Source organism: Aspergillus nomiae (assembly GCF_001204775.2).
Source record: "Aspergillus nomiae NRRL 13137 chromosome Unknown contig00590, whole genome shotgun sequence".
NCBI lineage: Eukaryota > Fungi > Ascomycota > Eurotiomycetes > Eurotiales > Aspergillaceae > Aspergillus > Aspergillus nomiae.
Genome location: NW_015378645.1, coordinates 1 through 15648, shown reverse-complemented (window position 1 = coordinate 15648; position 15648 = coordinate 1). Strand labels below are relative to the sequence as shown.

The 15648-nt window shown below is 47.8% G+C and overlaps 3 protein-coding genes across 3 annotated transcripts; 2 read left to right on the top strand and 1 right to left on the bottom strand.

The window, feature by feature from the left end:
- Positions 1 to 6604: 6604 nt before the first annotated feature.
- On the bottom strand, positions 6605 to 11076 carry ANOM_011505 (uncharacterized protein; the record flags this gene model as incomplete). Its single annotated transcript, XM_015556761.1, has 3 exons — positions 6605 to 6804; positions 8699 to 9336; positions 11030 to 11076. The coding sequence occupies 3 exons, from the start codon at positions 11074 to 11076 to the stop codon at positions 6605 to 6607; spliced, it is 885 nt and encodes a 294-aa protein (XP_015401439.1).
- Positions 11077 to 12566: 1490 nt separating this feature from the next.
- ANOM_011504 (uncharacterized protein) lies at positions 12567 to 14588 on the top strand (the record flags this gene model as incomplete). The annotated part of the gene is made up of 9 exons (XM_015556760.1): positions 12567 to 12767; positions 12837 to 12929; positions 12979 to 13026; positions 13076 to 13269; positions 13320 to 13350; positions 13400 to 13449; positions 13498 to 13581; positions 13630 to 13815; positions 13877 to 14588. The coding sequence occupies 9 exons, from the start codon at positions 12567 to 12569 to the stop codon at positions 14586 to 14588; spliced, it is 1599 nt and encodes a 532-aa protein (XP_015401438.1).
- A 278-nt stretch (positions 14589 to 14866) lies between these two features.
- ANOM_011503 (Yae1 family protein) lies at positions 14867 to 15508 on the top strand (the record flags this gene model as incomplete). The annotated part of the gene is made up of 1 exon (XM_015556759.1): positions 14867 to 15508. One exon carries the CDS (start codon positions 14867 to 14869, stop codon positions 15506 to 15508), a length of 642 nt encoding a protein of 213 aa, XP_015401437.1.
- Positions 15509 to 15648: the final 140 nt, after the last annotated feature.

The following is a 15648-nucleotide window of genomic DNA, read 5'->3' as shown; positions in this document are numbered from 1 at the left end:
AATTTTATCTTAATATAAATTTAATAAATAATAAAAATATATTAGAGAAACTATGCGCTCGGCATCAGCATCCGTTGGCTCAGAGTGCAGCCAGCCGTTTTCATAGCATTGCTTGATCCCTTCATTGTTGAGATCACGATCAATATTCCCCTCTGATAACGCCTCCCGAAGGATCTCTGCGGCTTCGGGGGAGACTCTCTTGGGTCGAGGGAACGAGCGGCAGACCGGGGGCGCTCATGAGGTATGCGAACGCTTGTGCTTCGTTGTCCAGACTACTGATAATATAGCTATTATTAAGTGTGATTTCTTTATGTTTGAGCTCGCTATGATAGACCTATTACCACAATCAGTGATGATATATATAGGAAAGCGGGCTCGTAGTTGCTCAGGGAGGAAGGAGTCACCTGGAGCAACATGTGAAGCATGGAACAAAAAAGCTCCCTACGGAGATCTTGCTGACGGTCCCAGTGTCTTGTACTGGATTAGAAGATGCTGTGAGAAGAGGGTGTATGGTTTGAGACACCCAACCAGTGCCATTATAGTAAAACCTGTCACCTTGTTGAAGATAACATACTGAGCATATATTATTTCCTTTGTTTGTCCGAGTGCTCTCGTGCTTTTACATGTTGTAGTAGAAGGTTTTACTGGCACTCGTCAATAATAAACCCAGCACTAGGCATAACGGCGTTCTGTCGTGCCAATCTATGTTATACCTCAAGCATACTCTGAACCGCGAGTACACGGTGTTGGCCATTACTAAGGATCACTGGAGAATATCCATCCTTGTCCAAGGCGTTGTGTAGTAAATACAAGACACGCAGTATTTCATTCTATTTATAGTTTAATTTTCAAGTACCCTGTAAGTAGACTTGGGGGAACTATCTAGTACTTACCTCAGTGTTTGTACATAGTTTAGCTTTCAGGTAAATGAATATCATCTGTCATTCCTCTCTGCTCTTAATAATCGTAGTAACCTTGTGCTTATCACAGGTGACCTTTAGGGTACAGTCAGGAAGATACCGTTGAGTTGCCGGTTTGAAGGACTCTTGGAGGCTGTCTTTGTCTATAAACCGGTTCTGGCTTTGCTGCTCCATTGTAAATTGGGGCATTGGCGGGACATTGGTAATCGCGCATGGTTTCTCCCTCCTGCAGAATCAAGAAGACAAGTGTTTTGCTCTGTTATCATAGTTTGGTTATTCTGGAAGGTTGACTTGGCTGGTATTTCACAGTGGCATAGGAGGGATGAGTGCGCCATGACTTATATCTGAAGTCTGTATAGCCTCCGTAATGCGATCTGTATCATACTCCTCTGCTTCTTGATACTTTGCACTCTCGAAGATGCTAGTCTTCAATTTACTGCCAGCTCTGTACTTTTTCATTCTGGTCCTCCCCGATTAATCTAGTTCCTCAAGTCAGCTCTCTGCATCCCTTTCGAAGGCGCCATGATAGGGACCACAAATGAAGCTATCCAGAACGGAATGCTCACGGCGGTTTCCCGCTCCAGCCGGGCACTTGACGCCTTCTGTGAGGCCTTGCCACATCCACGCATATCCTTGCGTTTTGCCTCCCTTCTAAAAACTCGATGTTGCAGTGATTCCGTCAAGCAACAGTGAGAGCAGACTCCTTGCCTCGGATGACCATTGGGGGAGAGGAGGCAGGGATTATGGAAAAGGCAGCTGCCATGATGTTACTCTGTGTTCTGTGTTAGCCTCATTCAAGTGATATATCATACTCCATGTTATTTCTTACCTGGGTTGTCCGAAGTTTCTCAATGGCAGCCCACATCTGCTGACCGAGTTCGAGGAGGCGGAAATTTTTCCCGGATGATGGGTAGGGTTACCAAGCGAACATGCATAAACACTCTGATGCTGGGAGGTAGAGGGCGTTGCCCCAGACTTTCCTAGGTAGCATGTACATATTCAATCTCAGGCCACTTCAGATGCTCATTGCCCGAATGCTCATCATGTCAATCGGATTGCTATATTCGCTTTCCATAGGATCCAAGTTGGTTGACGCTAAATCCAAATCAATCATCTCGGCTTTGGACTGATAAGATTATCCTCCAGGAGAATGGTCCTGAAGAGGAGAAACTGCTTATAGGTGACTTTAGACGCGGAATGCAATTTCAAGTTCATCCACAGGGATTGGTTCTTCATCTTATATTGCCCAGCGGACAATTTCCAATCCCTTTCGGTCTCGGGCAAGGTCATCGCTATCTGCGCCGGCGTGCGTCTCTGCGTGTTGCATGTCATTCTCCATGGTCTGGATGATACTCTCAAGTTCTGGTTGCATGGCGTATTTAGCCGGTTTGATAGTGTAAGCTGGTATAGCCAAGAGGAATGTGTTTTGAAGGTCAAGATAGGATATAGGTAAGAGGAGTAGATAGCCCTCGTACGCTGGTGCGCACCCCTTAGGGCACCTCTCTTGAACCACTGATGCCATGCCACAGCTCATATAGTACAGAGCACTGACTGGTTTTGTCAGGACGTTTGCCTGCGGTAGCTGATATTGAGTGTGTCACTCAGTGGTATGGTACGCGATCTTCGCACATTTGTCCCATCCAAAAATAATCACATCCCACCACGTACGTGGGATCAGGTATCGGGATTGGTTAACCTGGGGATCAAGAACTCAACGGTAACCAAGTCGATTCCTAAGCTCGCCACGATAAAGCTGGAACATTGCGAGTAAATCCAGCAGTCGTGATGGCAGCTCTAACAGCTGATGCAATCACTTGTCATTCCTCCCTATATTCAACAAAGTACTTTTGATGGAAAACACTTGACTTCCCGCAAGTCATAGTAGCCAGCTCCTCAAGTTCATTGGTGCTATTCATGTTGCAGTTTTGTTGCGGGAGCCTGGAGCCTATGGTTCAGACACGCGCAAAAGCTAACCCATAACGGGGTCGCGCACCTGTCGCAGAAGGATCGTTTCGCTATATGTGGACATAAACCCATATATAACCTTATTGTCCTGCATGTACACCGCTACCTGGCCAACATGCTTTATGTTAAGGCTATCCAGACCAAATACTATAGGTAGCACTATCGACTTGTAGAGCATCAAGGGAAACCGTATCGCCGAATTCCATGATATTTCCCAGAAGCCCGTGATGTTGCTGCAGCAAACGCAGGATCGGTGACATATATTTCATCTGAATTTTCGCATAGTGGCGATTTGAATTGGATGATAAGGGTATTGTGAATGGAGTGCTTTAGGGGCCCGATAGACCATCAGAACGTTAGAGCAAGAGTCAGGACACGCTACCATATGTAGCAGCGTATTACCATGACGAATGTTAAATGGAGGATAAGATTGGGTTTATTGTTGCTCGGCCTTCTAAGTTGGAACATTGCGATCTCTCTGGGCCAACCGGGGTCGGGTTGTTCTGCAGTGGTGCCAGGGCCAGGTAATCTTGGCCATCCGGGCAGCTTTTACCGAAGTTAGTTATATTAAGATACACTTCCATAGTGCTAGCTTACCGGAGACGAGTGATGTCCTGGTGCATCGACCTTAATCAGTCTAATTCACAACGAGGAGCTTAACTATGAACCTCATAGCAATCCATGAGGATGCCATGTGCTTGCCAACTTTGTTTCAAGGCAGGTTCGGCATTGAGTCAAGCCATAGTCACGAAGTAAGGTTTGACCCTTGAAGATTACTAAACCATGTAACCCAGGACCATATCTCTGCTGCCTTCAGTAATGCTTTTTGTTATGTATGGTTCGAAAGATATCTGGTATCCTTGGTCGAGGTACGTAGATTCACAGTTCTTCAACAACTGTATAATGGCAGTCGTCCACGGCGGTAGCATTGCCATCACATACTTCAGTACGGCCATCAATTCATGGGCGACATGTTTGATCATAAAGAGCAACCCATCTTACATGCAATATGGCAGATTAGCACTAGGATCTGACTGCAGGGCGTTAATGGCCTCACTTGCACGAGGATCAGCGCGGTAATCTTTACGTATCTGACATGCTATCATATGTAGCAGCCCATGCCACCGCCCAAGAAATAGATCCAGTACACTGTGGCCTTCTGTTGCCTATATAAGGCTAGTCTTATTAACAAGCAACGGCACTCGCATGACTGTAGTAGATAGTAAAGCCTTGGGGCAGTTGATGACTGTGACGCCTTTGCTGACTGAATAACAGCAAATAGAGCGCTGGCCTAGCGTATTGGCTCTGAAGCTTAGCTGGTGTCTTGTGATTTGTTGGTATACTATATCCACGGTGCATTCATAGATATACCTTATCCTCAACGTTAAATTCGATAGGTTTGTGATGGCGGTCATAAATACGTTTCATCTTGACCGTGGCGTACTTCATAGTTTCCTCAGCCTCGAGCCAGATGCTAAAGTCCTGTTTGTTTATAAGACGGCGGAGCAGGTTCCACGGTTGTCTGAAGTCAACACCGAAAAGTAATTTATGGGGCGTTTGTAGTGTAGAGCCGTTGGGTGAACAGCTTCCAATAACCCCATGTCAATGGTTAGAGCGCTCGACGCATCGAAATTGGGAAACAGGGACCGTGATTTTGAGTACAAGATTTCACGGATTGGCGGGGGTAGTAAAATATCCTAACGGCCTAGTTAGCTTTAGCCTTCGTGCATCGATATAAGACTTACAATTCATGGCTCCCTTAAAGTAGACTATCCGCTTCTCAACCCCCAGGGATTGGGCGCGAGATTTGGCTATCGCCGTCCCAATGTCAGCAGAGAGGTTCTTGAGATTGCCTCCTTCTTCTAATGATTGTACTTTGGCCGAGCAGATAGAAACATAATAGCCCTAGTTAGCATACAGCTCTAAGAATACCATTTTCTTTTTGGAATGACATAAAAGAAAAGGAAGACAAAACCAAAACAAGACCAAGGGAGAAACTTTTGCTTTGAAGACTTCGGATCTGACTGCCTCGTACCAATCGGGCAAGTTGACTGTGGTGTGTTCTTCACGATCGATGCTCGTATGAAAGTAACGCCTTCGTTACTGTCCGCAAAATAGAACTCTGCCATAGAAAAGCCATACCTTACACAGCAACTGTCTTTTCGTAAATGTTGGTTTTTCCCCTAGTGTTGCCAGAATAGGTGGGAACAACCTTAAGAAAGATGTAATCTATGCCATCGCTGACGATTCTGTGCATTGGAACATCCAAGTATATGGTCTTATGGCGCAGGTATCATGCCACAAACACATAGAACATCAGTTGGGCACGCGACTTTTGTATCTGTGACGCGGCCTTCAGCTTGACACAGCAATGTATCCGGGAATCACTCCACAAAGAGTCTGATTCTTCGACGGGAGGAACAGGAACCGTAAAGGCGGAAGCTCAGATATAGGCAGTTTCGCGGTCCCTTGCCCTTGCCGATAGGCTCGGACGATGGCCATCGTGTTATTCGCGGTTGACTAACGGCCGGTTTGATTCCTGATGAGCCGGGACTCCGCTGAATGATCAGTATATCGCGTCAGTACCAAACGTAAACAGGCTCGTGTATCGTCGTGGCCATTGCACCTGCGGGAAACACCGTCTTCCGTGAAAATAGCCGATTCCCACACGCGTTGCTCCAACTTCTATACCAGATACAGTACCCTTCAGTGGGTCCGATGGACTGTGGAGTACCATGTAGAGGCGCTCACTGACTGTCTATCATATGCGAGTGTGTCTACCGGCACCTAATGGACACTATGTTGACCACAGCTCAAGCGCATCGAACGTCCGGAAGATCTCAAGCATTAAGGATTTAATACGGCTTTGAGACTTTTCTGCAGACGCTCGCAGGTGTGGCAAATATTCACCTTTTGGCTTAAATGATACACGACCTTGAACAAATGCAAAGTGTGCGATCTCGCGTCTGAATTGTATGGTGGCGAGGTCCAGGCCCGAGACGCGTTGGAAGGCGTAGTCGCCGTACCTAGCAGAGAAGCTGGCTTTGCTGATAGAACTTTCGAACTAGGTATACAACTTCGGCCTTTACACCTGGCTGCGCAGATTTTCGGTGATTTAATCTCCATGAAAACCCATGGTAGAACTTCAATGATAACTATCTTCGTAACTTGAGGTCGAGTGCTGGATCACAGTGTACTTGAGCCATGTGGGCGCCCAACAGCTCCCAACGTACATCTTGCCAACCTCCCGCGCCATGAGGTTAGGGAGGGAAGCTAGGCCTGTATGCACTTCCTTTGGCCGTCCACGTCCTAGTAGTTAAGGAATAGAGATGGCGATAACTCAAGATAATCGGAGTCATGAGGGTGATTTTCTTCGTCGTACGTGCCAGCAAGGATGGCCGGTCTCTGTGAATATTGGCCACGCGAGGTGATTGTTTAGACTTTATGAAAAGCTGGCCAGACTGTATGTGCAGTGCAAGGCAGTCCTGTCCTGGCCCCTAACAGTGCAATATGACCCAATCGTATATGAATTCGACTTCTAGTCCGAGCGATGTAGCCCTCCCGACTTGGGAATATTCGACACAGGATAAGCTAGGGGTATTCCATACACATCTCCGGTTATTCTCCAATGACAGGACGACTCCAAAGCTTTCCGCATTCTATACAAATCTTCTCTCTCTCCGTGTGTATGGGAGAGAAACGATGAAAAAAAAAAGAGGTTACTTAGCTGTGGTTTTCGCTGTTGCTACCACAGCGGTGGACCTTTTATCCGTGTGAATATCGAAGCGCGCCTTACTCCATAGGCCATGTGCATTGCACGAGGAAGTAAGAGTGCCCTGGAGGACTTCTGTGCCTTCGGACCCATGAAAATTCTCTTCCGCGGATATTACTATCCTCGGTGGGCTAGTGCCGACTTTCCCTAGTACTGTTAGTATACAATCAGAGTATTAAGGCAAGGAGAAGTCTATCCAAGGACATAAGACCAGGATTGAAATCGTAATGCTTGGGTTTAAATTGAAGTTATGGCTATAGAGAAGAATAAAGTGCAAGTGAACTTACCCATCAGGATCAGATTCTTGTGATCTGCTAACACCCGTCAGACCTTAGTCTCAGAGCTTTTCGGCCTCAATCCATGAAGGAGACTTTCTGTCCCCTGAAATAACCCTCACCAAACTGCTGCTCTGCCACTAGGGATTTTTGCCTGCTCATAAAAATGTTCATAGGCTGAACTAAAACACTTGCTGTTCTTCCTAAGGTCCACCCACCATAGTGAATGGGTAAATTTGCGTTATCTCGATGGGTTCATCTTTTCTTGTCATGACACAACACTGATCCCCCTCGACGCACTACCTATTGTTCGTCATGTTGCTAGGTATACTGAACCCAGGAGTACATTAGGATGTGCAAATACCAGAACACCTTTTCGGATATTCCCGTTGGCGTCGAAATGTGATGACCATCTCTTGATCTTTCCTTGAAACCGAGGTGTACAATGTTGGTCCTGTCGTCTACTGTCCGTAGACATTTACATGGTTGACGTGTCACGGTGACCACAAGTACACGTAGCGTGACGTCAAACTTGTATGTAGGTTTGTTTCTTGATCCATGATCTATGCCGACTGTAAGGCCTACCCTGCATCAAGCGTATCGATCGAATGTGATAGTTGTTGTCTATGGCCAATCACGCAAATGGTGGCAGGTTGCGCATCCTTGTGGTGAGCTGCCTCATCACTTCAGTAGAGCTAATTATGGTTAATGGATTGATTTATGCTTTTTGCGTCAGGGTCTCACCATTCAATGCAATCCTTGACTGCCTTGATCATCCATAATGGATAATCGTGTAGGTTCTGCAAGGTCCAGTCGATACTGATATGTAAACGGAAAAATGACTGACGAATGCAGTATTGTAAGCTTGTAGTATGGTAGGCTTGTACTGTTCAACGCTGTCACTATCAAAGAAGTTTAAGTACTCCGGTAGAGACTATTGAGCAGAGTAAGATGTTCGTGGTTGAAGTTGGATATGTGGGATATTCTTTCTGGAGAAGTCTGTGCCTTTATACCTCACACTTACTCGATAGTGACTTAGGGCTGTGAATAGGACTGTCACGCAACTCCGTGCCTAGATGAATATTCGAATGATGAAGTAGTTGAAGAGGGAATAGATTAGGAGAAATTTCCTCCTTTGAATATTATTTTTACTCCCCAGTATTCCCCTCTGGGTATATTCACACGGTTGGGGCTTGAGCTGCCTTGAAAGATCACAGGTAATATTTATTCCTGGACGGCCATGTCAGAATCTAGCTTACTATGACAACATCCTCGAAATACATCACTCTGACCTTGAATTCGGTGATAATTCAAAATAAATCATCTGTTTCTATTAATAGTGCTAAAAAGTGACAATTGGAACTACATGTTCACCTCTATAGAAGATGCTCGATAATTCCTGAGTGCTAGAAGTAGGAAACTCATACTCTTTCGCCATGCTACACTACCGAATGTTGGCCAGATATACCCTACCATTCACACGATAAATACTAATTTCTCTATGGTAAACTTCCACACATCGCAGTTGGGAGGCCATTAATCATGGAATTCTAAAAGTCTTCGCCTGCTTGTGCGCGCAATTCTATGACGCCCATACAAGATCTACCTCTATACGCTCAAATGCAGCACATATAGATACAAAGCAGCCCAAACATAAAACGTAGTATCACATCAAGCGTTGCCAGACTGGCACAATTAAACCCATCATTCCATCCCCTCCACCAACTCCTTCACAGCAGTATCCAATAGAAACCTCGCATACCCACAATGCAACCTTGCAACCCATTTCGGAATAGTCTTCTGCTGTGAAAGACTTCCCTCCTCAGGCACAATCTCATACGTGTGCGCCGAAGCGAAGCGCACCTCCACGAATGGCCCTAGACCCTCCTCATCCCCTTCGCCATCAAACGGCCCCTCTACACTCATCTCATGCCGTCCACCCGTCATCAAGCGCCACGGATACCCCCAACGAGAGATCACCTCAAAGAACCGCCTTGGCCCATCCGAAATCTCCCACTTCGTTAATAAAGGCTCGTCGCCCACTGGCTGTCGAAGAACAGTCATAACCCCATTCAGAAGCTCGCGCGGGGCTCCCGTTTCTGGATCAGGACTGAATCCTGCCGTCGTGGTGCCCAGGTCGCCTGGGTCGAATTTACACTTGCGGAAGAGTCCGATCAGCTTTCCCTCTAGACGAAGTCCACTGCAGCTTAGCAGTGATTGCGCCCAGGCGGTGTTCAGGTCTTGTTTCGTGGGCTTTTCTGTGGGGTTGTTGGTCCGTGCTTGGAGGTCGCCGAGGCGGATCCGGGCGGCGTAGATGTCGATGTGGGGGACATGTTGAGTTGCTGAGTTGGCTGGTGTACGGAGAAGCTCGGTACTGGATCTATCTGGAGCAATAGGGGGATATCTTGCTTCCAGTGAGTTTAACCAGACATGCGTGCCGTAGCCCACGAGTAAGGGGGGTATTACTAGTGTGGAGAGGAGGCGGTTGGTGATCGTCTTGCCATTTTGGATCGGATGGTATGGACGTCGTGGTCAGCTAGAGGCTGGGTTTACGGTTGTTTACATCCTCTAAGAGGAGAGGCTGGCAGGCCTGGGCATAGCTTTATATAAATGTGGAAGACGATCACCGGGTCATGCCGACCCGTCATGGGGCCAGGGCGTCACATGATGCTTCTCAGCCCTCTCATACGCTCCATTTATAATGCCAGATTGTAAGCATAAAAGAGCTTTTACGTAGCAACGGGGGCACCAGGCCTGGTCTGGCTGGCAACGGCTAATTTTTTGTTACCCCGACTGCACGCCGTCTCCACTATGTATAGCACCCAAGAAGCTAAATTTTGGCGGCTCCACAATCCCTGCAGCCATGTTTCTGACTGTCACACGTAGCCAGAACAGAGGAGCTTCCTGTTGTATTTTGAGACATTTTGATTTGCACCGGAAATATTTCGGATCATTTGGTGTTATATCCAATGAGTTCCAGACACTTACCGAGAACGCTCAGTGACCCAAGTGGTTGCTTTTGATGTGGGAAATCGCGCAAATTGATACTAGTAGTGATCATCGGGGAGAGCTAAAAGGCCCAGGCCAAATGACACCCCGAAAGCGCAGACCCCACAATTCTAGCGCGAGGATACGCTTTACGAGCAAACCAATAGCGATGTTAAATACCGCACAGCGACCCGGCTTTCCTTGGCGAGGTTAATGCTCTTGTCAAGAGCTAATGGGTATTAGAATGGAGTTCGAACACCTGATAGAATCGAGATAATGAAGCATGGAGTCACAGACCTGCCATGTAGCACCCAAGGCTCAATCATTCACCCAAAATCGACAGCTGTTTGATGGATTAAGACCACTCCGTTATATACACAACCGCGATGCCAGGGATACTTCCCACGCTCATGGATCTTGGAGATGAGAATCAAATATCCCACCAATGTGCTACTATCCGTCCAACAAATTTGCTTGTCAAGCACCTGAGACTGGCACCACGGGCTTCATGAGAAACCTCTGAATAGCGATTTGAATGCGATATGGGCCGATCTGTTGATTATGATGCCTTCCCACCATGAGCAATACCTGTTACCCCTAGCAAGTGAAGAGCGCAAGTATCGTTAACTTGTTCTTAGTGAACATGTGCTCCGTTTTTGACTATGCGTTGGCTTATAGCTGGCGTATACTCCACTCAGGTTGTCCTCGAAGGGTATTGGCATTGATAATTCTGTGCCAACAGACGGAGACCAGTCAGTGCCTTGCATATGTGCTGGAGTAACACTTTCAACCTTATCTGTTATGCCCCCACGCATGTCTTTCGCCTCAAGTGAAGAGCCAATCCAACCACAGGGTACTTTCAACATCCTAGCATCGCGGCGAGTCTGACGAATTTCCATGCCTGTTCCACTTAAACGTCATAGGAAGCCCCTGGAACTCATCCAGGTGAATGCAATAAAACTTGTCTGCATCAGACAAACACTTAATACCCAAGACAGACAGTCCCCTGGCGCCTTCCTCGTCGGTCTCTCAGCAGGTACCCGGCCTGACATCATGATTACCATGACCATCCACTGTTCCCAGGCATGCCACCCTGCTGCCTGACCTACGAGGCCCTCGCACCTGCCTCTTCCTCCAGGCACCATTCTGTAATCATAGTGAACAGATGTTTTAGGTGTCTAACAGTACCAGTGACGGGGGGCCCGATAGTCGAGCGGAAAGCTTAGGCCTCGCTGAGTCCGGCCCCCCAAAGTCCTAGGCTCGAGTAGATCAGCGGTTCGAATCCGTCATTCCTCGCCCTGGGACTCCACTAGTAAAATCCTACGGGGTTTTCGTAGCCCTCCCTAAGACGCCGGTGCTAAAACGCGTTCGGCGCCGGGGACGGAGGGTGAGCTTTTTGTCAATCTGATTTTTGATATTATTGAATCTTGTTGTTTGATTTTTTTTCCTCTTTCATTAGACCTTTATTCTCTATTCTCTGGATTATATGGTCTTGTTTGTGAGGCAGAGGTGGTTGAAGGTACTCCGTGTCTGAGGCACTGTACAAAGGAGAGCCCAGCACATAAAATTCGCCCACGCCACGACTAATACAGATATACTGCTCCGAGTCAGTTCAAAGTGTTCCTTTGATTCATATAAAAATTCCTCTGAAAATCCCTATAACCTTTTGAACGCGCAGACACCTCAGGCTACGCTTTCAGGCTCCATATGGTCACGAGATGAGTGCTGCCGTCGATGAGCTCATGAGACATGTAGTCAGAATTGAATATCATTAACATCATATATCTTCATCATACTTGTACACACTAATTACATAGGTCCTACTACTCTACACAAGTGAGCACGGCTTCTAAGATGTTCTATACTGAACGCTAGTCTTTGATATTGCAGCTACATCGTCGCACTTTTTGGGTCTATTGCAAGACACGAACTATCGCTACACCCGTTTGGTAAACCCGTTATTTCGATGAAACATCTTCCTTTCATTGAGCGCTATCGGCTTATGTTTGTATAAAATACTGCCAAAGGCCTCTCCGGGGTAAAGAGTGAGAGTGCTATAGCCAGTATTTTTGGACCTGGCTCACAAAAATTTCTCAACATACGCCGCGTATCCCACAAGCCGAATGATCGCTAGTATAAACTAGGCAAGCCAAACGACAGTCACATCTGGAAATACTAATCAAACTCTTTCCTCAGCTCGGCTATTGCATTGAGATTTATCCTGATGTATACTGATGAGGGGTTTAGCGATGTTCGTGAACTTTATGTTGATCGGCTTGAACGTTGATTGACTGGAACCATGCCCACAATAGCTCGATATACTTGGCCTCGATTTCCAATACGCATATGCGAGATAACACCCTGAAGATGCGTGTCTAGCCTCTGCAGAGTGGTGCAAGTAAAGGCTATCATGTTGTCTTGGCCAATGGCTAATGCCGCTTGGCCGTATGATACAATCCTTGGCCTATTGTTGCAATCGTGTGCGGGATGTATCTCGGAGCTCTTATCGTGAACATATAAATGGAAGATTGATACTCATGAGCAGCATGACCATACTCGAAGATACTGAAGCTTTCACCAGAATATCTGGGTTGGTATATTGGACTAATAATCAATCCGCCATCGTTTTCGCTGTTGGTTAATACAATGGGGAAGGGCTTCTTCAGTCACGAGTCTGAAACTAAGAGTTCGGACGGGTTTCAAGGAACTCGGAACCATATTTTTGATGATTCAGACGCTGCTGAATATTGGGCCAATGTGTATGAGAAAGCCCAATATGAGGGTCGTCATCGCTTTGATCCTTCCTTCACCTGGACTCCTAAGGAGGAGAAAAAATTGATCCGAAAGGTTTGCTCACCTCACCTTATTCTCTTGTCTGTGTTTCTGTCTGGTTGTACATTGGTTAACATCATATAGGTTGATCTGCGGATTATGTTCTGGGCGTGGTTAATGTTCTGCTCACTGGATCTCAACCGGAGAAATATCAACAGGGCAATCACAGATGACATGGTGAGTGAAAGTGCCTCAAGCTGGTAGTCTGCTAGCTAACCAATACTAGCTCCCTGAACTAGGCATGAACACAAATGATTTCAACTATGGACAAACTGTATGCTTACCTCTCACCAAGGGTTGCCGATAGTTGCTGACAATGGCAGATCTTTCTGGTATCCTTCCTCGCAGCAGAGCTTCCAAGCGGTCTGATCAGTAAGAAGGTCGGGCCAGATAGATGGATACCCTTTATTATTGTATGTTGGTCAACCATCAGTGCTGCACAGGCTGCCCTTTCAAGCAGAGCCGGCTTCTTTGCCTGTCGAGCCCTTCTTGGACTTCTGATGGGTGGTTTTATACCGTAAGTCTATAGATAGGGTTTGCTGAGTATCTATCTAACGTTCTCTATAGTGACATAGTCCTATGGCTATCTTACTTCTATGTAAGTACCTAACTTGCCTTAGTGTTAAGGTAATATTAACGCGGAACAGAAAGGACGAGAACTACCCATTCGTCTCAGCTGGTTTTGGACGGCGCTCAGGTAAGCCACAGCTCCAAGAACAGAACACAACCATGCTAACCCGGCCAGTACTTGCAATATCGTTGGATCCCTCCTTGCCGCCGGCATCTTGCAGATGCGTGGACTTCGAGGATGGAGTGGTTGGCAATGGCTGTAAATACACCTCTCCACTTCTTTTTATCTGGACTAACACCCGCGCAGGTTCCTCATCGAAGGATTAGTCACTGCTATTATTGGCATCCTATCCTGGGGCCTTATGCCCCCAGGCCCCTGCCAAACACAAAGCTGGTTCCGAGGCAAAGACGGTTGGTTCAACGAGCGCGAGGAGCTCATCCTCGTGAACCGACTTCTGCGCGACGACCCGTCCAAAGGCGACATGAATAACAGGTCCGTCTCCAAAGCTCCATTGAACAACCACCCATCTCTAACTCAGTCATCCACCAAACAGACAAGCAGTTGGCCCAATCGCACTCATCAAGTGCCTGAAAGACTTCGACCTCTGGCCCCTCTACCTGCTGGGCCTCCTCATCTATATCCCACCGCAACCTCACGCAAACTATCTCTCCTACATCCTGCGGCGACTAGGCTTTTCCACCTTCCAGGCCAACCTCCTCGCCATCCCTTCGCAATTCATGTTCGCTGTCAACCTCCTCATCATCACCCGCATCTCAGACAAACTCAACGAGCGCGCCATCGTCGCCTCCACCTCCAACATCTGGATCCTTCCCTGCCTGATCGCCCTGGTCGCCCTCCCCGAATCCACCAGCACCTGGATCCGCTACGCCATCAGCACTGTCCTGCTCAGTTATCCATACTGCCACGCGATCCTCGTCGGCTGGAACGCCCGCATCAGCAACACCGTACGCACGCGCGCCGTCGGCGCCGCGCTGTACAATATGTGCGTGCAGGGCGGGAATATCATCGGGAGTAACATCTTTCGGGAAGATGATAGTCCACTGTATCGCCGGGGGAATAAGATTCTACTCGCAATTTGCTCGTTCAATGTCGTTTTGTTCTATGCGGTTAAGGCGTACTACGTTTGGAGGAACCGAACGAGGGAGAGGAAGTGGCAGTCCATGTCGGAGGAGGAGAAGAGTGATTATTTACTTACCACGACGGATGAGGGGGTCAAGAGGTTGGATTTTCGGTTTGTTCACTGATTGGAATTACGGTAGCTATCTTAAAATATCAGTAGGTAGAGTAAGTAGTATGGCAGTGGTGTGATGCTTGAAATAAATTTGTATAGAGATCTGATCTAAAACCCTGCGATAAGATAAGGCTGCCCCTCCACTGAATTACTAACTCCAGTTTTGCTTCTCCAATTTTTCTTTCTACACCTCTCTACAACATCATAACATACACCCATTACCACAATCTCTACGGTCAATACACCGCAATATATCCCTCTAGAAACCTACGACTTTTACAAACCACAACAATGACCTCCCCCAACACCAACAACAACAACAGCCTCGACGACATCTTCGGCTCCCCACCCCACGACGACACGCCAACCCACACAATCGCCACCACAGCGCAATCTGAACCCTCCGAACTGCCCTCCCTCCGCCGCCAACATGTAACAGCGGGCTATCGTGACGGCGTCTCCGCCTCGAAAACCGAACACGTGCAATCCGGCTTTGACGCGGGCTTCCCCGTGGGTGCCCAACTGGGCATGCGCGCGGGGACAATCCTCGGCATTCTCGAGGGCGTGATCCGGGGGTACGAGAGTCGTGCCTCGTCGGCGGTGATCAAGAAGCCTGGTGCTGTGCGCGGCGGCGCGTCATCATCCTCAACGGAGAGCGAGGAGGCGGTGAAAAGCAGACTGGAGAAGAGGGAGAAGGTCCTCAAGCTCTACCAGGCCGCCATCCGGGAATTGGATGTGCAGACCGTATTCGCCGGTTTAGATGGTACCTCTGAGGAATTGAAACCGGAGGAGCGACTGCGGGGGCTCGGGGATAAGGCCATTTCGACCTGGGAAGAGAAAGTGAAAGTCGCGCATTGGGAGGAGATCATGGACGCGCTGGAGATGAAAGACGCGAAGCCACAGCCACAGGAGGACGAACAGGAACAAAGCTGAGCAGGGGTTTTCCAGACCTACAGTCTTGGTACCTCTTACTTCCCCTCTGGCCGCCGGCCAGAATCCCTATTTTCTTGGCGGGTTTGTCTCACCAGCCGAGTTCTTCTGGGCCCTCGTCCTCCCCTTGCCGGTGGGAAGGG